This window comes from Anopheles coluzzii, chromosome 2, assembly GCF_943734685.1.
Source record: "Anopheles coluzzii chromosome 2, AcolN3, whole genome shotgun sequence".
Taxonomy (NCBI): Eukaryota; Metazoa; Arthropoda; class Insecta; order Diptera; family Culicidae; genus Anopheles; species Anopheles coluzzii.
Window position 1 is genome coordinate 7,531,561 of NC_064670.1, and position 22,824 is coordinate 7,554,384.

The 22,824-nt window shown below is 45.9% G+C and overlaps 3 protein-coding genes across 13 annotated transcripts in view; all 3 read right to left on the reverse strand.

Annotated features, from left to right (window-relative positions):
• LOC120953761 (papilin) overlaps positions 1-22,824 on the reverse strand; it is a 64,336-nt gene that overhangs the window by 17,611 nt on the left and 23,901 nt on the right. For all 11 annotated transcript variants that reach the window (XM_049607358.1, XM_040373999.2, XM_040373998.2 and 8 more), the window contains exon 3: positions 3,087-3,239. In XM_049607358.1, coding sequence (XP_049463315.1) covers positions 3,087-3,091 — 5 coding nt within the window. In that variant the 5' untranslated portion in view covers positions 3,092-3,239. The remainder of the gene's footprint in view (positions 1-3,086; positions 3,240-22,824) is intronic.
• LOC120953766 (paternally-expressed gene 3 protein-like) lies at positions 11,162-21,636 on the reverse strand. The gene is made up of 7 exons (XM_040374011.2): positions 21,508-21,636; positions 20,697-21,417; positions 17,449-18,043; positions 15,282-15,348; positions 14,465-15,190; positions 12,013-12,069; positions 11,162-11,917 (listed from the first exon to the last, which is right to left on the reverse strand). Exons 1-7 carry the CDS (start codon positions 21,517-21,519, stop codon positions 11,315-11,317), a joined length of 2,781 nt encoding a protein of 926 aa, XP_040229945.2. The 5' UTR covers positions 21,520-21,636; the 3' UTR covers positions 11,162-11,314.
• LOC120953763 (cuticle protein) lies at positions 17,327-18,345 on the reverse strand. The gene is made up of 2 exons (XM_040374008.2): positions 18,234-18,345; positions 17,327-18,143 (listed from the first exon to the last, which is right to left on the reverse strand). Exons 1-2 carry the CDS (start codon positions 18,243-18,245, stop codon positions 17,415-17,417), a joined length of 741 nt encoding a protein of 246 aa, XP_040229942.1. The 5' UTR covers positions 18,246-18,345; the 3' UTR covers positions 17,327-17,414.

Below are 22,824 nucleotides of genomic sequence, written 5' to 3' on the forward strand. Positions count from 1 at the left end.
GGCTCTGTTTTCGGACCCACCCGAAAACCGCTGAATCCACGGACCGCGTGAAGCGGCCACAAAACTATCGACACAGCATATCCGATCGACATCAACGAGATCAACCAGCAACCAAAGGCCGCATCATGCACGGCGGCTCGTTCAGCTGGAAAGGTCAAGTGATATCCGTGGCGTGTGGGTCCGGGTCGCTCCGTCCAATCAAGCCCAGGCGCTCAAATCAGTGGCGTATACCACTTGATTAAAGCTATCAAGGGGATGCCCAAACAAGCAAGCACGCGGTTTGGCGGGTTTGCAACAGTGCGATATGGACTTTAATTTTCAGAAGCGCTGCTTCCACGAGCAATTGGCGAATCTCCGCTGCCAGCCAGCCAGCATGGTGCTGCTTTGTTCGCATGTGGTTTCCGTGCCGCCGGCTCCGGCTGGGTTTTGTTCGTGGTGCCTCTGTGCTCTTGCTATCTGTGGGGCATGAACGCAACATTATCGAAATTCTCCCCGCACCCAAAACACTGCTCACTGCTGGTGTCGTAGGACGACGAAGGATAATAAAATTTAGTTTAACAGCCCGAGCAAACACAAGTGACCGGTGCGCACGGTTGCTGTTTTGATCGGCGCCCACAACCCCGGTGGGGACCGTGCCGAGTCGTCGAATCGTATTTTTGCCCTGCCCTGTTTGGGGGCCTCTCGCATCTCAAACGTTTTCCACCGACGACTTCCCCGACACCACTCCCCGGCTTTGATGGAATTGATAGTATGTGAGTGAGAAAATTAATTTTCCTCTCTATTTATTCACCCAATCCGCGATCGGAGCGGATGTTTAGGAATTGGTCGGGCAAGGTGTAAGGTCGACCAGGAGCGGGGGACGATGGTGGGATGATGATAGCAAGCGAGATAGTTACTTTATGTCCGGATCGATTACCCCGTTGAATGAGCAATAAACAGAGGATTCGATGAGTGAAAATGGAACAACGGACAAATGAAGGTTTTCAGCAAATTTGGGTTGGAGGTTGTTTATCCGATAGTGATATGGCGGTGTCTCGGGCTTGGTTCTTCTTTTTCTTCGCTCTCGTATTGTAGTTTGTTTTCTGACGCAGCTTTTACATCCCCCTTATATTAAAGAGATCAACTAGTTCAGAGCTGTATTTTAAGTTTTCTTTTTTTAATTTAATTCTTTAATTTAATCGAATGTCGAACTAATGTTTAGTTCCATTTGTTTAAGATAGAGGGCGCAGCCATTCTAGAAGAGAATATTTATCAAAACATTGTTTTATGTCTTTAAAGGACTTCACTTTTTTCTAGAATAAGTACATTTACACTTAATATTTTCTAATAGAAACATTTCAACCGGCGTATTCAATATTAATCAACTTTACTAATAATTGCTTTATCACATTGTTTTGCCATAGAAAAATCCTTTCCTCAAATGATGGCTGTGACATACCAGCTTACTAAATAGATTGATATCAATTTAGCCGCTTTAGAAATTCCCATTTCGCGTGTGCCTGTGTACGTGCTAATAACTACTCTGCGATACTCAAAGCCCACCACTAATGAAGCACACAACGACGTGCCCACTCTAAGCAGCAGTTCATTTGAAAGCCCCTCAAAAATACTCCCTGCCCATACATTCGCACAAATCAGTTCCAACAATTGCACCATTTATAACGCGGCAGCAAATGTTAATTAAACTTTACATGTTACAAAGCCTGGCATGGGTTTACATGATGGCAGGCGATGTCATGCTGTCAGCGATTTAGGCATATTCCGTTCAATGCCCGCATTCATCGATCGTGCCACAACAACGTGTTTTGTTACCTACGGGAACAATACCGTACGCCTAATGATGTTTGTTAGAGGAAAAATACGCACACACACACACCTCTTCTCCCCATTCAATTTCCCTACCGATGAAAATGGTGGCAATATGTTTTGCGTGAGGACATGGTGTGCTGTTCTATTGTTAAATCTACCTCGCAGGCACAGTCTGATTGACACGTAGACTGTGGGACGAGTAGCCGGGAATGGGTAAACAAATTTGTAATTAATGTATTTGATTTTAGTGAAGCGTTATAATTCACTATTTTGCCAGCAGGCAATCACTAACAGGGAACAAAAATGAGATCAATGCTGCTCGCGTGGGGATTTATGCAACCGCTTGCCCGCTACGGTACTGCACTACGTTCGATTTTACAAAGCGTGTAATTTTAACGGTGCGTTGTGTGAACGCAGAGGTTACATGTTCAATCACGTGGCAAAACAGGAAGCGTCCAAAGCGTTCGCAAATAAATAAAACGCAAAATATAACCCCGGTGCGAAAAGATTCCGTTAGCCTGCGTTCTTGACCCAGATTGCGGGAGCGGTCGGAGTGCGACTACCATCGCTGATAAACGATCGATAAACAAAAAGAAGCTGCTGATGTCGATCATTTCTCATCGCTGCCAGAAAGTGTGCCAGATAAATAAAGGGTTGGTAAGAATAAATAACACACTTAATTATATGTGCGCCCCGGCCTGAGATGCGTCGCACCAGAAGGCAACAACAGTCCAATCCGGATGGTTCGGGTGCATGATCCGGTGATTGTTTATTGCATACATTCGTGTGCACACTTTTCCCACGGTTGCTGGTGATGGTGAGAAGCTGGTGGTTACACAAATATTCATCAGCAGGTCATTGATTTTTACTAGCAGCTATCGTATTACATGTATCTATAGTAAAAGTTACATTCATATACTGATGTGGTGAAAATTCAATTCATTTTAGAATGGTTTCAGTGAACTTGTACCATTCAACTTACTTCAAAGTTTATCGTTTCATCATATGACATTCTGCAACACTGACCAACCCAACTGAATGGAAAAGTGTTTGATTGTTTGATATATACCACCCAGAACGTTCAAACAAAAGATAATTGTTTGTTTTAAAATAATACAAGTTCAAAGAACGATCAACACAAAGCGCGCTTAACAATTCCATTGAACTTAATTGAGAGTTACCGAAAAGGTCAGACGACCAAAGCGTTTTACCGCTTATTGAAGTCGAAAGGTTTATTCAGAAAAGCTGATGCTTTAGTATACCTTCTACCCACTTACCTCATCTTGATTATGAGCTGTCTATCCGGTTGAATTGAACGATTCCATAAAACGGATTGTTACGTTGATGCTTTCCCGGTTCTAGTGCATGGGGAACCGGGCTCTACCGGGGGAAGGCGTGTTTGCTCGTAGTATGACGCTTTTCTCAGGATGCTGTCAAAGGAAATATAAGAAAAAAAACAACAAGTTTAATTACACAATTTAGACAAGCATTTGAAGTATTTTCCTTTAACATTCTTTTCTATTTTCGAGTTAATTTCTATCTTCAACGTGTACAGAAAAAATGCCACCAGCTTTCCGCTTCAAAGAGCTCGACACGCAAAGCGCTCCACGTGAAAGGGGGCTTTATTTCCACAAGCACTCTTCACATCAAGTACAAATCCCTTTTTTCATCAACAAATCGATACACAATCTCTTCCCGGATCGGGCTACAATGTTCTATTCAGCAGCGTGTGTCAAAGATGTAGCACATACCACCACCACCATCACCGAAAATATCCGCACACATCCACCAAAATATTCACAAATCCCCTCGGGCGGAGGCAGCCCACATCGAACTTCGGTTTCGGAGCAATCAACGCATCAATTTTCTCTGCCGCGCCTCATCCGGAACCGTCGTGAGGCGATAGGGATGGGAGGGAAAGGCTCTCTAGTCTTTTCCTTCGCCTTGCGTACCGTTTCATTGTTCGTGTCTCGATTCCGATTCCACACGCTAGCTAACCATCCCGTTTTTCTCGATTGGTTCAATCGCCTGTCGGCAAGTTGTGGTGTCTTGGCTGTTACCTGTTCGATCTAACGCCTAACCACGGGGCGAAGGATCGAGGTGGTGGGTCTGGCGAAAAAGGTTGTGTACCACACATCCTGAAGCACACCACTTTGCCAAGAAGTCTTCCTGCCCGTTCTGGCGGTATTCAAACCGCAAAGTATTCCCCCGACAATCCGACGGTGGGCCTTGCTGGAGAGAGACGGGCTAACGAACGAAACCATCAAGCGGGAGTAAAACGGAACTCCCCAAAACAGAAGCGGGAGGAGCGTTCGGAATGAAAAACTTTATCTTGGTACAGTGGGTACACTTCCGGCACTTGCCGAGAACACCTATCTCGATCTCATTTGATTAAGATAATTGAATCAAAGCTTGAATTACGAGCATCGGTTTGTGATTGGGGCAGGCATCGAAATGGAAAAGCTAAAGGCGACAGACACAAGAATTTCCGTTTGGAGCTCCTCAATTCCCCACTGGCTGGTGGAGTGCAGGGGATGCAAAACGGGGACGAATATTTCGCAATCAACTGTGGCAGTGTGTTCTTTCCCTCGTCCGACACGGACAGACACGGGTAGACAAGCACACCATCATAACATCATGACTCTCAGGCAAATCGATGCATTGATGTGGAAGAAGCATGAAAAATTATGGTGTTAATAAAGCCATTTATAAAATTCTACCACCCACACATGAGAAGCAATGTGAGATGAACGGTACGGACACGATCCTTCAGGAAATGATGCGGGTTCGATTCGGTTGGAGTGTGGAGAAAATCGGAAAAGCAAACAAATGTGTAGAAAATTACCGACTGTATGATAAAGTTCGTCGTGCGCTTGTGGCCACACTCGGAGCTTCCTTTGTGAAGGAGTAAAAGGCAGACCAGGTACTAATGGATAGGTGTAATCCTACATCGTAGGGTACATTGGATAGTATTTAATCGGTTTATTTTTTTCATATTTGTTTTGAATGTATGTGTTTTCATAAATTATAAATTACATATAGTTTATTGAAAATGATCAGGTTTTGAATTGAATGAACGAAGCTTTAAGGATATTCGTGCTGGTATTATATCGAAAGTCTAGCACGCAAACGTCGTCAGATGTTGAACATGCAATAAGTCCAACAGACATCATAAGACGCTGGCGTAAGCATCTTATTAGAAGCACAATAACCAGCTGACGAAACCTCCGTAGAGTGTTGCCGTGGCTTTAACTACTCGACTTGCACATTTCGAGTACCAAATGTTATCTGCATCGGGCAAACTAAATCTTTAAATCTTTTTAATAAGCCCAATATCACTCAAATCTTGGTTCAATTTGAACATTGCTCACAAAACTACATAACACCTGGAGACACACTGGTTCCTGCATTAGCGGGTTCTTGTCCTACGTTTCATACAACCCTCCGTCTTCATCAGTGCCACGGAATAAGACTGTTGCCGGCACTAGTCACCCGTTCCCGTAGCGTAACGAAACCGGCTGCCATTTAAGGCTCAACGGGTTTTCGGTTGATCTTTACCAGGTTCTACCACAGCCCCTCTCAATCCAGGATTCAAGGTCTTTGCGCCCGCGCCTTCATTCCCGTTGATGGCCTTGACGCAAGAGCCGTGCCTGGGAGAGAGATAGCGCTCCAAATGTGGAGCAGTCAACCAGGCCGCCACACCTTTCACTTAAATTTGCCAGCTCAAGGCGACCGGTGACCGTTGCCGGTGTCGGTGGAAGAACTCGTTTCTTCGTCCGCACAAATGTCATGATGCAATATCCACGTACGAGCACGGGCCCATCTCGTGCGTCTGCGGGGGTTCGTTTCGCTTCGGCTTCCCGGGACGATGCGAGGCGTTGCCTGGAAACCGGGAGCTGTTGGATAGGAAACCCAATTGGGAACGAGATGGACGTTGCAGTCCTTGGAGTGTGCGTAACCTTTCCTACTTCCGGACGATTCTTGCTGAGCGACGACTGAGCTACGTTCCAGTTTTTGCCAGGAAGTAGAAAGCGGGCAACAAAACATGCTGTTATCCTTGCAAATGTCTTGTGAGTCGTTCCGCTCTGATTTGGGTTAATAAAATTGATTTCCTTCCTGTCCGCAAACCAGCAACAGGTTTATGAAAAACGCTTAGTTTATTTAGATAAATCGATTAACCATAATAAGCACACTGCCATGTCACAGCAACAGAAAACAACTAAACCACCCTGCCAAAGCATGTAAATAACAAAAAGATTTTTATTTGATTGCATGTCTCCGATTGCTCCGATTGCGGCCCGTACCACACACGGAGCAAACAGAAACGTTTAGAGTGCAGCAATCACGGCAGCCAACCATGTCACAACATCCAATCTGTACGCCGTCGAGCTGGAACACCACCAGGACAGCGAACAGAGCGAACAAAGTGAAGGAAGCGAAAAGTGATTGTCAGTTACCCGGGCCCTGCCAAAATCCCGCGCTCCCGGAGAGGACGCCTACCGTGGGCCCGGGCAAGGACCAGTGACGCGCTGGCCACACATCTGGGCACCAGATGTGCACGAAGGCATCGTTGGTTTGCACTGAAACCATACCGCAACCGTTGCCGTAGGTCAGCAACGGGAAGAAACGAACGAGTGTGTGTATCGCTTGTAGAAAGCAGTACGCTCAACACAGCTCAATGCAAATCTTTTAAAACACGCTGTAAATAGTTCAAGTTTTGGAGAATCCCAGCCCATTGTGATAAATAAACAACTAATTGAATCGTTATTCATTGAGTCGACAAACTGTCAATGCGTTGTCGTCATCGTCGTGAACTATTTATTTTATTTCTTGTGCAATCAAAACCAGTGTGGAACATTTCCATCCCCACAGTCGACCATCAAACGATGTTCCATTAATTTGTACTACTGTCTGTACTGTCGCCACCACTCCCTCCCCATCAGCAACATCATTGCCGAGCTGATTTATTGATCACGATGGATTTTTCTTCCCCTTTCCGAAGCCGTTTACGTGTCCGATTAAGGTCTAAACTAATAAACATTAAAGCGCTTACTGCAGCGGCTGTCACAGTGCTGGTTCGAGTGTGGGGATGGGAATTGCGTTTATCAAACGATAATTATAGCCATCAAGATGAATCTCGTCGCAAGCTCGGCCTGGCGTGCCAGTGTCTTCATGCTGCGCCGTGTCGATATAATTGACATTTGCCGCGTTGATAAATCTATTGCCAGTCGGATTGGACCGAGCAGGCAGCCAAACGGCAAACGTGCTTATTTATTCAATTTCCTTTTCCTCGCCGATGATCAAGTACGATCGACAGCCGTACGCCGTGTCATCATTACGCGCTTCCCTATCTACCGTGTGCAGTCGCGCTCGCTGCTGTCACCCAATCGTTATAATCGTGTGCATTTTGTCAGCATTTATCGGTTACCGTGCACCCTCCTCCATCCGCACATTTGAGCGTGCAAACATTAATTTGAAATTTAAAGCAGCATTCTACTACACCCGCAGCATGCCATCGGTGCGAGCACATCTTTTGCGCCCCACTTGGTTCCCCACGCCTTCGGAAGGAGCACACACAGCATCATCATCATCGTCATATTCTCGTCGTCACTGTCACCGGGAAGCAGGTTTGTGGCGGAAATAGCAAGTTTGTGGAAAAACAACCATCATCAAACACAACCGGTGTGTCTTCGCGCTCATTCATAAATAACGAGCGTCGAATGTGGCACCGTTTGGATGGCCGCCGCCATCGGCACAGAAAGCAAACCTTTTAACCTTTCCGCATCTTCTTTGGTGCGTCTTTCGCCGCAGCTTCGTATCGAAACGATTGAACCGTCAAAACGGTTTGCTAGACGACTCAGGATACCCGGTCCGCAACGAAAAGGGTGGTGGCTTCAGATGGCACAAAACCATAATCATCGATAAGTCGATGCAATGAATGCATAATGTGCGTGGCGATGCACGGTGCTTACGGATGGATCTCTGCACCGTGGGAAATGAATTGTTGAGGAACAGGCGACTCTTTACAATGCCCGAGCCAATGGATATTTTTGTAAAAGTTGAAAGGCTGTTTCAATCCACTAAGCGTGGAATGTGTTCACTCAGTTTCTAAAGCTGAGTTATCCTACTTGCAGCACGGTGAGCAGGAAATTTGAAAACAACTTTGTTTTTTTAAAGCTTTTTAACTCACTTCATTTTAGCAGAACCTCTCTTTCAATTTACATGATAAACATGTCCATCAAACTGGGTCGGGATTGCCCGCGGGAACTTATCCTGCCCCACACGCGCACGGCACTTTCAAAACATACACATACAAAAACATAATCTCTCTTTTTCGTTCTCTCGTGAGCAGTAAGCTGAAACAACATTTTGTACAGGGGGAGAAAAATGGTTTCTATGGTTGCTTCAGGTGCAGCATAAATCGACGCAGGCAGAGATTGCATAAAAGTGAGTGTTTTTTTCTTCCTGTTTTAAGCATATAGTCCTGGAAGCTGGGAGGAAATATGGTACACACCAAAACAAAAACAGCAACCTGACAGCCCTTTCCTCCCGCTTTGGGGTGCCATTCGGGGTAACGAGAACAAAAAAACATACACACACACATAAACACACATATATACACGAGAGCATGAGTTATGCTTTATAGAGCATAAAAAGTAATTAAATTTCAAGTGCATACTGCCCTAACGCGCTCTTCCTTTTGCTTGTGTGTCGGTGTCTTGGCTTTGTGCAAGTGCACATGACCCCGCCAATGTCTCCCGACGGTGGTGTTAATGGTAGGTTACAGAAAGGCAGTTGAGCCGGTGGGAAGAATGCGCATCCCTCCCAACATGTCCTGTGTGATTTATGGGCACTGTATCGCTAAGCAGTTTGTGACAATGAGAGGAAAAATAAAACACAAAACAGAGAGTGAGGGCACTACGGGCACAAAAACTGAAACACCAATTTCCTCAGGTCGCTTAGTATGACTTTGTAGAGACATACAGGGACCGCAAGTTGAAACGCAAATCAACTGTCAACTCCGTAGAACGAAACGTCTGCGATGTAGCTGCACACTGTTCAGCAGCACATCTTTTGCTTTCGCTTCAAGTTCTGGAATAAAAAAAAAACACACACATTGAAATGAAATAGTTGAGGTTTATCTTTCACCGATTCGTTCCGGCATCAAGTCACCGGTCGTGCGTTTAAAAGTGGCTCCAGCAAGGTACGCTGCGAGCACATCATGATCGGCCGCCTGCGTTTGACCGCTGCGATGCAGGCGATGATTCTTCTAAATCTCACTGTTGCCTTACTGCAGATGTGTTGTTTTGGTGCTTCTAAAAAAAGCATCTCCGGTGCTGCAGCAGCAGCCTCCGGATGGTGTGGAAAACATAAACCAGTGGACCTTCTAGACGTGGCGCTCTCACGTGGCCCCCGTAGCACGTGAAACGCAGCAACGCAGCAGCTACACAACTTCTACTCCAGCCCGAGCTCGAGTATTAGCCTTTTGTAACGATTTTTCTTTAATGTGTGCTGATGGAAATTGAAGTTTTCGAAGCGTGTTTTAAAGTTTTCCCTACCAAAGCCCTGCGTTGTGTGTTTGTTTGCGGTGCGCTCCACTTCCTATCATAACGAGCGGGTTTGCGTCTGTTTGCCAAACTCCCGCATCACAGCGCGGTTCCGATCTGCCGGTGTTGGGTGGTGATGGCGGCAAGAAAACTTTAGCACATTAAACCCATTTTCAGCTTCCTTGTGAGCGCAACACGCAAACGAAAGAAGACACTCGAACAAACCTTTACAACCAAACACACGATCACCATTAATCACCAGCGTGCGATGCACCGTGCTCGGGTGCGTGTTTGTCCACTTCAACCTGCACTCGACAGTAGCGCAAATATGCATCGGGAGCTTAAAGTCAACGGGTTGCAACAATGGTGGCTTCTTTTTGGCACCTACATAAACATGTTTTCCTACCGTCCTCGACCTTCCCCAGCTGCGCAAAATAAACACCTGAACGGCTGAGAGTGGCCAACGAAGAGCCAGCTGGGCTGTGTGCAGACTCCGCACGATCATTACTATTCATGATGTATGGATTTTGGCTACCGGTGCGCACGATACCCTTGTCGTCCGTGCGGCCAAGTCATTCTCGAACTAAAGTTAGGTTCCATCGCACGGCATATTATCCCCGTCGAAGGGAATGCAAATGCATCCGACAACGGCACATCCAAAGAAGCGAGACTGTGTGGGAGTAATTTGTACACAATCGATACATAACGAAAAGGCGGCCGGATTCAAGATACTGTGTGAGAAACGGAACATCAGTCGTTTGCCGGTTGCTCCAACCTATGTGTGTTTGCATGTGTGTGTGTGTGCCTATGTTCCAGGTGAGCAGTCAGCAGCGGCACTCAGTAAGACCTAACCAGAACCAGCAAAACCAGCGAAGCAAATGTGTTTGTTTACGTTATAATTTACAGTAATGTTTACCGTTCCGGTTGCACGGGCATCTATTAGACCTGACCTCCTACCCCGGGGACCAGGAGCCAGTTTGCCGGTTGCGTGTTGATACTGTTTGAAGTATGAAGCGCGAAAACATTCATACTTCAGTTGTCAGCTAGCCGTGAAGCGTGCGTACGAAGCGATACGAGCGTGCAATATTACCACGAGCTTACTGGAATCTTCACCAACTGGTTCTGCACGCACATGGTTGTTCGTTTTGGGTGCAGTGCTTTACCGGATAACGAAGCAGGATCACTTTTGTTTTGCAGATAGTTGAGTAAGCATTCATTTGAGATTCTTGAAGGACGATAAAAGAAAAACGGCATAATGGAATAAGCTCTTTTATTAAATATTCCTTTAAATATTTGAGCTTAATATGTATTTATTACATCATTTCAACACTGTTCTTTATCAGAAGTGGTAATGCCGTCTATGGATTAAGATTAGAATGTTTTCTAAGGAGCTCCCTTGATATTTCATAAACAAAAAATATACCTCTTGAACTACATCAAGAAGCTATTTTGCTCAGAATTAACACCATACACCATAGCTCGCCACTCCCATTGGAAAGAATATTTGGTCTTCACGCGATATTGTAATTTACGTGAAGTTCATAACGATTACAACTTGCGTAAAACATCTATTTGTTATCAACCGTTAAAAGCTTTCGATTGGATCTTCGCTTTGACACTTGCGAAACATTCAATCGATGGCATAAACTATCTTGATGAGAATTAGCAAACCCCAGACTTCTATCCCAATACAATTCCAGTAGCAGAAGACTGTCAGCTTTTCGCGCTCAAATGAAGTGCTTCCCCACTGTAGAAAGCCCACAGAGCATCACAGGCAAATAAAAACACACACCAATACAAACAGGTTTGACGGATTCAATTGATTGTTATTAATATTCAAAACAATACGTTTAATAAATTAAACGATTCAGGCGTGAGTCTTGTAACGTGAGGTTTTGAAGATATGTACAAACGGTGCCGGATTCTGCTGAACAGTCGTGGGTGGATAAGCGCGCACTCTAGTGATGGAGGGCGGCGGTGTAAGCGACCGGTGTGGCCAGCTTAGCGACCGGAGCGGCGTACGAGATGGCCGGGCTGGCAACCACGGTCTTGGTGGCCAGAGGAGCGGCGTACGAGATGGTCTTGGCTACCGGGGCGGCATAAGCGACGGCGGGCTGAGCAACGATGGTCTTGGTGGCGACCGGGGCAGCAGCGACGATGGTCTTGGCGGCCAGCGGCTCACGGTGGACGACAGCGTTGAATCCGTTGTGCGGGTCAGCCGTGTACTCGACGGTACGCTTGGTGCCATCGGGGTCAACGACGGAGTACGATCCCTGGACAACATCTCCGCTGCGCGACTCCTGCTGGGACTTGGAGTCTCCGGTCAGGGCGTCCGAGATGCCGTACGAGAACGAGTAGTGCGGGTTGGCATCGTACTCTTCTGGCTGGGCGGCGTACGCAACCTTGGCGACCGGGGCCGCAACCACTGCCGGAGCAGCGGCATAAGCGACCTTGGCGACCGGGGCAGCAGCAACTACGGCCGGTGCGGCAGCATAGCTGACGGCGGGCGATGCAATGAGGCCAGCGCGGGCCACGGCGATCAGAGCAGCGAAAGCCACAAACTGTGGAAAGGTGTGAACATGAGATGAGTGCTCAATCCCAGTGTGGCAGCAAAACGGAGAACCATCGCCGTCTGATTTGCCTGCAGTATGCCTACCTTGAATGCCATCTTTGCGTCGGGGTTGGAGAAGATGTTGTTCACAGCACCGGATGATCAATCGAACTGTGACTAGCCGTGATCGAGCTGCTCAATTTATACGCTCAACGGTGTTCCTCACCCGTTCCTGCCAAAGCAGTTGCATCGACCAAACCTCCCGCAGAAGAGGCAATAGCCGGCCCTTGGTCTGATCCCTATCCCTTACCTTCTCCGAAGCCACAGCACAGAAAGCCAGTAAAGAGGGCATAAGTGCACGATAAAAACGTAAAAAAGGCGCATGTAAAAGTTGTGCACACCGGGAATCGCCGGGCCGAAGTCCCTGCTCAAGCCAAACAAGCACAACAAAAGTCAGGCGTTGGTCCAGCATCCATTTTCCCATGCCCCAAGGTGTGGTATCCAGTATGGCGATGCAACAACACAACAAATAAAAAGCGCATCGAGCGGCATGCATTACGCACCAACACACACACACGTGCACCGCGAGTCGCGTGCAAAGCACTCGCGCAATGTAGGTCTTGCGTATACGCACGAGACGCTGCGAGAGAACCTGTCCGTCGGGCTGGGGCTGCGATTCCGGGCACCGCCGCATCGTAAACGTAATAGCTGGACGGATACCACCTTCCTTCTCGCCAAGAAGGTCGTTCACTTTTAGTTTCATTGGCCTGTTTCTTTTCGGCTTTGGATCGGGCACCGGAGCCCGGCGGTACTCGAGGTCGCCCTCGCTCGTTGACTCGGTTCTACCCGGCCCGGCATCTTGTGTGACTCTCTCGTTAAGTGGCCGCTGGGCCACCATATCTGAGAGCACAGAGGTTGGGGCAGGGTTGGACTGGGCTGGTGGTTTAGCAAAAAATCGGTAACTTTTGTTCTGCAGTACTCTACTTCACTCTACCGTACCGTGAACTTCCGCCCCTGGGCTCGGAGGGAGCATATTGCAACTGCCACCACCCTTTTCTCGCACGTCCGACCGGGCAGTCGGAATGATTTTTGACCTTTCGGTGGAACCTTTTTTGCGCCGGGCTGATTGGATACCAATCTTTATGACCAATGCAACGGCAAACGGGCCATGTTTTTGCTGCGTATGACACGCTAGTACCACACTGGCGGATATCGTGGTGTCCGGCTGATTGGGAACGAATTCGCACGTTTGTTGTGCTATTTTTTTGTTGCACACATTGTGCACAACACAGATCACGTGTGCAGATGCCGAATGGTGCCAAGTATCACCGATTAAAATTTGATCAAGCCCCAACTAATGCTATCCTATTGTGCGTGCGCTGTGTGCGTGTGTGTTTGCGTGTTCGAACGAACGTGAACGAACCAAAACGGAGAACCAAAAAACCCTCTCAAGGATTTGCCGAAATAAAGACTGTAAACGTAACCTTCAGCACACCTGACGCGGCTCTTCTTAATCAACACACGCGATTATGACGGTCAGGGATGCTGTATCATCGATCATATCCAATCAGACACTGGCTCGAGGTCTGCACCTCCCATAGAAAGATGCTGCGACCGAACCGATAGTATGTATACAGTTAACCATCTATTTTCACACCAACTCAATACATAAAAAGCAAGAAAAATTGCAACCATTTCCGTCACCTCACAAACGAGCTCCAATTAAAACATTCCATTCGAATCGCAATCCATGCGCGAAAATATAATAACCACTTTTAAACACATATTACATTTGCTTTCGAAATGCACCGACGACTTCCTCTGCCGATCCGTGGCACGGCGAAGCTATCGATAATTCGCACGGCAAAGCATACAGAAACTAATGACCCGCAGCAAACTCGATTTCGCCGGCGATTAGGCCGCGAACGGACCATGGTTGAATCATTCCTCATAGGGCGGGTGATTGGACACCTTGACTCAGAGTCGAAAGAAATTCAAGTGTGTTCCGCAAAGATCACATACCGACCGGTTCTACCATTCCCAGGCGAAAGGCCACGCGATCTGGCATGTGTACGTTGTCAACGAGCCGCTTTGCGAGCCCGTCTGCGCGTGGTGGGTTTATGTAAGCAGCATGTCCGCTTAAGATCAATCCACCGCCGGCAAGGTCGTTGATCACGACTTCAGGCTGCGCTAAAGCAAGTCAACGGTCACTTTTTGCCCGTGCCGGTTCCACGCTTCCATGCGGTAGCTGTTCTTATTACTTTGGTTTGCTCTTTGCAACACCAGCTTCGAGGTTCGTTTCACCTAGTTTCGCCGTACATGTCAGGGCTTTGAGGGCACAGTGAAATGAGAGCAAACAGTGCCATAAAGTAGGGGAAAATATCATACGCAGCGGGTTGCAGAAATTGCATCAGATTTTGCACCGAGTGCATCTGGTTGGTAGGTGAAGCTTCAATAAAAAAATATTGTTATGATGTTTGTGACGGTTTATTTAGTTTCTAAACCAGGAAATAATTTACATGAGGGATTTCGTTTCAAAGTCACTGGACACTATTTAGTGGTGGTAAGCGTAGGCCGGAGCGGCGTACGACAGAGCCGGCTGCGACACGTAGGTCTTCGTGGCCAGAGGAGCAGCGTAAGAGATAGCCGGCTGCGACACGTAGGTCTTCGTGGCCAGAGGAGCGGAGTAAGAGATGGTCTTGGCCACTGGAGCGGCATAGGACAGAGCTGGCTGCGACACGTAGGTCTTGGTCAGAGGGGCGGCATAGGACAGAGCTGGCTGCGCGACGTAGGTCTTGGTGGCGACCGGAGCGGCGTACGAGATGGTCTTGGCTACCGGGGCGGCATGAGCGACGGCGGGCTGAGCAATGACCTTGGTGGCGACCGGGGCAGCAGCGACGATGGTCTTGGCGGCCAGCGGCTCACGGCGGACGACAGCGTTGAATCCGTTGTGCGGGTCAGCAGTGTAGTCAACGGTACGCTTGGTGCCATCGGGGTCAACGACGGAGTACGATCCCTGGACAACATCTCCGCTGCGCGACTCCTGCTGGGACTTGGAGTCTCCGGTCAGGGCGTCCGAGATGCCGTACGAGAATGAGTACTGCGGGTTCGCGTCGTACTCCTCTGGCTGGGCGGCGTACGCGACCTTGGCGATCGGGGCAGCGGCATAAGCGACCTTGGCGACTGGGGCAGCAACGAGGGCCGGAGCAGCAGCGTAGGAAACTGCTGGCGAGGCAATGAGGCCAGCGCGGGCAACGGCCACCACAGCGGCGAAGATCACAAACTAACGAAAGGAATTGGTATTAATGACTATTTCCTGGACGGTTTTCGAAAGTTCCTCCACTAGGAAACACGGATCCTTTGTAGGAACCTACCTTGAATGCCATGTTGAGATGTTTTGGTGACTTGTTCACTGTTGAATGCTGCAGATTGAACTGTGCTCTAGTTCACTGTCAACATGGTATTTATACGGACCAAGCGGTCTGCTACGCTTCTGTTCTTGAGTCTCAAATTGCATCAGAAACACGAAAGAGCGTTGGTGAGGGAAGGATAAAAGCGAGTTCGAACTTTCGACAGTGAGCAATCCAACACCCCGCCCCAAATTTATCAAAGGCCAATGCGATCAAAGATTGGACCCAAATGGCCGTGGTTAATGTGCGTATCGAGGTGTGTATGTTATTCTCCTTAAAAACAAACAGGAAGAAACAGAAAGCCATTCGGAAAGTGGCAACGTTTTATTTCCTTTTAATTATTCAATTACAACTATGTTGTTATCCTCTATAAAATTTAAACTGCTTGACAAAGATTGATGCTTTTGTACTTTTTATTAGAGCAAGTTGATCTCTTTCCTTCGTTGACATGTTATTATTAGGTACATATGTAAATATTTTTCAACTATGTTTGTAAACTCATATCAATTTCAATCAATAGGACCCCATCATCATCATTATCATGAAATAAATGTAAAATTCCTCTTGATAACAATCAATAGCCATCAATACAAATTATAAATTGATTCCAGAATTGATGTGGAAATAAATGTAATCTCCAGTCAGATATTAAAAAATTACAAAACAAGTAAAGAGTTTACCATCATTTTCATCTAGCCGCTGAACCTATTCCTGGTAAAATACTATATTAGACATGCCTTTTGTGGATTATCAAGAAACCATTCTTATTCACATTTTTTCAGATATTTGAACGATTTTGACCCTGTTTTCCTACAATCTACACGTAAATAGGGATGCGGTGCTATTCATTGCACATATGTTCCATTCTTAATGAAGCATTGTTTTTATAAATACATATGACAAAATATGTTTAATTTACTTTTACAGTTTGTCCCCGGGATAAGCTATTAATGCGGACCAAGAAGAAATCGCATGTTTAGAACTTCCGAATAAGTCGATTTTCGAACTATTCAGTTAAAGTATAAGTAATTTTCGGGTAATTTTGCATGAAGTGGTAGGTTTTAGCCTCTTAATTAGTTATTTGATATGATTATCGCATGGCTCGGTCCCGTAGTACAGTCGTCGACTCGCACGATTTAACAACATACCCGTCATGGGTTGAAACCTCATCTGGACCGTTTTCCCGTAGCAAAAACTGACTCCTCGGTTGCCGTGGTACTGAAAAAGTTTCGAAGGCCTGTATAGGTCGACATGTTCACGTGGAACGTTACGCCAAATACAAGTTATGATTCTAGTTTATTATGTATTTGTTAGACACAAAAACAAGTCTTTCCGGCGTATTGTTTTCTAACAATTTTTCACAAATTAAAATAATCCTTAAATGATACACCAAAAAGCTTTCGAAATGGCGTGGTTGCTATACCGGATATTTTGAAATCAATCATTATACGTTTGCACTAGATAAAAGCATTGTTTTTTTTACTCGACCATCCTTACAGTTGAAGCATGGCAAAGATAAATGGAATGTTTGTTTAATTAAAACTGTATTGTTACGTCCCATCGAATTCACATTCAATATAGATGATTATTTCCACCCAGAAATATAGATAAATAAAAATATAGACAAGAACAATAACCATTGAAAGACCCAATAAATTCCATGAATGTCATACAAGCAGAGGTTAAACGTAGATAAGACGTAGGTGGCATCAGATCCCGTTATAGTTTTGAAACTTTACTAGCAGTGTAAGTGGTGAATACATGGTACAATACAGGACGTATAACACGCTAGCGTTTAACACTTCAAAATACGCTAGATTCAACAATGAATGTGAAGTTCGTTCACATTGTTTTCTTCTTCATCTCCGGTATTGATCTTCGGTGCCGGTTCCATACTAAGAATAAGTATGTTATAGGTTCCCAGACAATAAAATCATTACCTACGATTATAATTCCAACAAACACCATTCATTTTAATGTAAAAAAATAAAACAAACCAACTTTGCATGTATGTTTTAAGATGACTATTTTGTATTTGCTTTTTCTTGCAATAAATAACTTTCATTTTGTAACAGTCCAATCAAGTCTTTTCAGGATTTAGTGGTGGTAAGCGTAGGCCGGGGCGGCGTACGACAGAGCCGGCTGCGACACGTAGGTCTTCGTGGCCAGAGGAGCGGCGTAAGAGATAGCCGGCTGCGACACGTAGGTCTTCGTGGCCAGAGGAGCGGAGTAAGAGATGGTCTTGGCCACTGGAGCGGCATAGGACAGAGCTGGCTGCGACACGTAGGTCTTGGTCAGAGGGGCGGCATAGGACAGAGCTGGCTGCGCGACGTAGGTCTTGGTGGCGACCGGAGCGGCGTACGAGATGGTCTTGGCTACCGGGGCGGCATAAGCGACGGCGGGCTGAGCAATGACCTTGGTGGCGACCGGGGCAGCAGCGACGATGGTCTTGGCGGCCAGCGGCTCACGGCGGACGACAGCGTTGAATCCGTTGTGCGGGTCAGCAGTGTAGTCAACGGTACGCTTGGTGCCATCGGGGTCAACGACGGAGTACGATCCCTGGACAACATCTCCGCTGCGCGACTCCTGCTGGGACTTGGAGTCTCCGGTCAGGGCGTCCGAGATGCCGTACGAGAATGAGTACTGCGGGTTCGCGTCGTACTCCTCTGGCTGGGCGGCGTACGCGACCTTGGCGATCGGGGCAGCGGCATAAGCGACCTTGGCGACTGGGGCAGCAACGAGAGCCGGAGCAGCAGCGTAGGAAACTGCTGGCGAGGCAATGAGGCCAGCGCGGGCAACGGCCACCACAGCGGCGAAGATCACAAACTAACGAAAGGAATTGATATTAATGACCATTTCCTGGACGGTTTTCGAAGTTCCTCCACTAGGAAACACGGATCCTTTGTAGGAACCTACCTTGAATGCCATGTTGAGATGTTTTGGTGACTTGTTCACTGTTGAATGTTGCAGATTGAACTGTGCTCTAGTTCACTGTCAACATGGTATTTATACGGACCAAGCGGTCTGCTACACTTCTGTTCTTGAGTCACAAATTGCATCAGAAAAATGAGAGAGCGTTGGTGAGGGAAGAGTAAAGCCGAGCTCAATCGAGTTTTTGATAGTATGTGATCTCCCTCTCCTAACCGTAACAGGTCGTTCCGTTCAATGACCGTGGTGTAAATGTGCGTGTCGTATAGCGCTATATGACCATACAATTCAGGAAAAGAAGGAACTTGTGACCAATTTCGATCACTTTCCCTTTTTACTGCAGCAATCTTCCTGGATTGTGAAATGTGTCTTGAATGAAAGTCTTATTATTGATTTATTCTGTGTCTGATCAAACGTTTGTCAGGCTATGGTGCTAAATATTTCATTGTTGGTTGAATAAAGGTAATATCTTCTGATTGCGAAAGAAATGGGGATACATTTCAAATTCATTCACTTCTTCGATCAAACAATTTTCCCGCGTATTTCTGCCATGTACTGGATTCTTTTTTTTTCTTCCTTAGCATAATGACCTACGCGGCCATGTCGGCATGTACAGGCTATCAAGAATTATTCAGTACCACACAGCCAGAAAGTCAGTACTTGCTGCGGTGGACGGTTTATACCAGTGCTCTCCAACCTTTTTAGGTTCACAGACCACTTGGCTTTGAAAATACATTTGCCGCGGCCCACATCGATTGAAGGCATGCATTTTATAGACTTAGTTCAACGTTTTTGATCAAAAATATGTTTTTTATCTTATTCTAGGCGTGCTTGTTGAATACTGAATCTTGATTATGGGGAAAAATTGAACGATATGTATAGTAATTATCTTATCTTCTTCAAAACTAAATTCATTCCACATCTGTTAACGCCACGGACCACAAGTGATCCGCGGACCACAGTATGGAGACCACTGGTTTATACAATACTTGAACCCACCACAGGCATATTGTTAAGTAGTGCGAGTTGACGACAATATCACGGGACTATCCGATCAACCCGATACACCTGATTATTACTGTTATTATCATGTTATCAGCAAGATTACTTTAAGTTGTCAGTAATACAAGTAAAGCAACATAAATCAATTGAAGCCGTATATTTGGCTAACATGGTAGTTTTTCCGTGCTACGATAGGATTGTACATAGTAGAATTGATCTCATCCGACCTTGTAGGGTCAATTGCGTGTATAGAATAGAACAAATATTTTTACGACGAATCTAATTAGGTGAACATTAAATTTTAGACTATGTAAATTTAATTCTAATTCTTAATTCTAATTTAAATTTTAAAAATGTGATGGTGCTGCTTACTTATCATGTAACAAGATAGAAATATTGATTGATTACTTATTATACTTTACTCACATACTCTGAGACATGGACGCTGTCCAAATCGGACGAAACCCTTTAAGCCGCGTTCGAGAGCAAGATGCTCCGAAGGATACTTGGCCCCGTTTGTGTGAAAGGACAATGAAGAAGCCGTTATAACGATGAAATATACAACATCTACCGAGACCTCATTGTTGTGCAGCGTATCAAGCTCACCAGGCTCCGATGGGCAGACCAAGTTGTACGCATGGTAAACGGACGACCAGCCCGAAAAATCTTTTTTAGGCCGTCCACAAGCACAGAGGAGGTGTGGTAGGCCTAAATTGAGGTGGCAAGATGGCATGGATGTGTCCGCCATTAAGGCCGGGATAACGAACTGGCAGACGAAGGCGCGAGACTGTGAGCGGCTTCGGACACTCCTGAAGCAGGCCAGACCGCAAAGCGATTGTAGCGCCGGATAAGTAAGTAAGTAAATACTTATCATACTTTACACAATATCAATATAAAACCAGTTTTGGAATCAAGCAAGTCAGAAAATGGAACAATAAACAATGTGTAAACAGGATTACAAAAGATTAAAACATCCTTTTCGGGTCCTGCGGGAGCATTTTAAATTTTCGGGAAAATTTGCTCAAATTCATAGCTTCCAATGTCTATTATTCACTGTATACCATGACATCATCAATAAATTCAGATTAAAAACAGGATTGTACTTTTAATCCTAAAATCAAGACTGCAAAACAAAACTCTCATTCAAAAACAAAACTGCAAAAAGCTCGAAAAAAAAGTATTTCAACCTTATATGTACACTACTTCCTAGTATTTCCTGAACTTTATGCAGAATTGTAAATAGCGATATCGATCGTATTAAATCAAACTCATTCTCCCATTAAATTCACGATTCCATACAAAGGTTTCTGTATGCAAGAAGAATTTTGGAAATTATACGGATCTCAAAAAAAAATATTTTCAGTTCACAGATTTGTATTTGCTTTTATCTTCTTAGAATAAATAACTTTCATTTTGTAACAGTCCAATCAAGTCTTTTCAGGATTTAGTGGTGGTAAGCGTAGGCCGGGGCGGCGTACGACAGAGCCGGCTGCGACACGTAGGTCTTGGCCAGAGGAGCGGCGTAAGAGATAGCCGGCTGCGACACATAGGTCTTCGTGGCCAGAGGAGCGGCGTAAGAGATGGTCTTGGCCACTGGAGCGGCATAGGACAGAGCTGGCTGCGACACGTAGGTCTTGGTCAGAGGGGCGGCATAGGACAGAGCTGGCTGCGCGACGTAGGTCTTGGTGGCGACCGGAGCGGCGTACGAGATGGTCTTGGCTACCGGGGCGGCATAAGCGACGGCGGGCTGAGCAATGACCTTGGTGGCGACCGGGGCAGCAGCGACGATGGTCTTGGCGGCCAGCGGCTCACGGTGGACGACAGCGTTGAATCCGTTGTGCGGGTCGGCCGTGTATTCGACGGTACGCTTGGTGCCATCGGGGTCAACGACGGAGTACGATCCCTGGACAACATCTCCGCTGCGCGACTCCTGCTGGGACTTGGAGTCTCCGGTCAGGGCGTCCGAGATACCGTACGAGAACGAGTACTGCGGGTTCGCGTCGTACTCCTCTGGCTGGGCGGCGTACGCGACCTTGGCGATCGGAGCAGCGGCATAAGCGACCTTGGCGACTGGGGCAGCAACGAGGGCCGGAGCAGCAGCGTAGGAAACTGCTGGCGAGGCAATGAGGCCAGCGCGGGCAACGGCCACCACAGCGGCGAAGATCACAAACTAACGAAAGGAATTGATATTAATGACCATTTCCTGGACGGTTTTCGAAGTTCCTCCACTAGGAAACACGGATCCTTTGTAGGAACCTACCTTGAATGCCATGTTGAGATGTTTTGGTGACTTGTTCACTGTTGAATGCTGCAGATTGAACTGTGCTCTAGTTCACTGTCAACATGGTATTTATACGGACCAAGCGGTCTGCTACACTTCTGTTCTTGAGTCTCAAATTGCATCAGAAAAATGAGAGAGCGTTGGTCAGGGAAGGATAAACTCAATCAAGTTTTCGATAGTATGTGATCTCCCTCTCCTAACCGTAACAGGTCGTTCCGTCCAATGACCGTGGTGTAAATGTGCGTGTCGTATACCGCTATATGACCATACGATACAGGAAAAGAAGGAACTTGTGACCAATTTCGATCACTTTCCTTTTTTACTTCAGCGATCTTCCAGGATTAGGAAATGTGCAGAACGTTTTGCAGCAGAATTGTACACATGTTTCATCTTTGTATTTTTGACGTATTCATGTGTTGTCATGTCATTCCAACAAACTTCAACAACGTTAATGCATTAGTGTAAGATGTTTGTCTTTTCTTAGCTTTGGCCAAAAATGATGTTAAATAATTCATCGACAGTGTTAAAATGCTAATGACTTGTGTTCACAAAAATAATTGTCAAAACATTTCAAATTCTGTAATAATAGCGTAAATGGTAAATAATATAAGGTTTTTATAGGTTTATTACGTTCATTACAACGTGTTCAACATGAGTCAGTTATTGCCTCAGGGACGAATATTGCCAAGTAATATATATAAATGTTTATGTCAATCTTTTGAGTAAATTATAAGGTGTAATTAAGCAAATAGAAATTATCTGCTTCAGTTCAACCCTTATTATCTTGACCCCATAGTCCATGCTAAACTTCACTCGAGAAATATGACGATTAATAGAAACAAACAAATGTCCTACTCCGTTGCAAAATCCTAAGCAATCGGTTTGAAAATCCGCTTGTCTCTGTCATTTCATGACAGAAAGGCCAAACTCAACAATGACTCAGAAGTAATCAGTAAGACAAGTAAGACAAAGTCTGTCGGCTATGTGTCTATTCAGGGTTGATCTTAAGAGCATTTTTGTAGCAAATGTGATATGGTGATACACTTCTTCTTCTTCATCGTCTATGGCGCAAACACCTACGCGATTTTAATAATCCAGACTCTTAGAGGTACTTGAATAGTTAGTCCTAGCTACGATAGGGTGGTCCGATATGGGTGAAATCGATTTGGTTGAATACTTATCATCTTTTTTTCTTCTTCTTCTTCTTCTTCTTCTTCTTCTTCTTCTTCTTCTTCTTCTTCTTCTTTTTCTTCTTCTTCTTCTTATTCTTCTTCTTCTTCTTCTTCTTCTTCTTCT

Coding starts and splice junctions, on each gene's coding strand:
- LOC120953766 (XM_040374011.2), bottom strand. Junction 18,044..20,696: donor CCCGGCCTACGCTTACCACC/ACTAAATCCTGA, acceptor TTGCTGCCCCAG/TCGCCAAGGTCGCTTATGCC. Junction 15,349..17,448: donor GTGTCGCAGCCGGCTCTGTC/GTACGCCGCCCC, acceptor ACAGTGAACTAG/AGCACAGTTCAATCTGCAGC.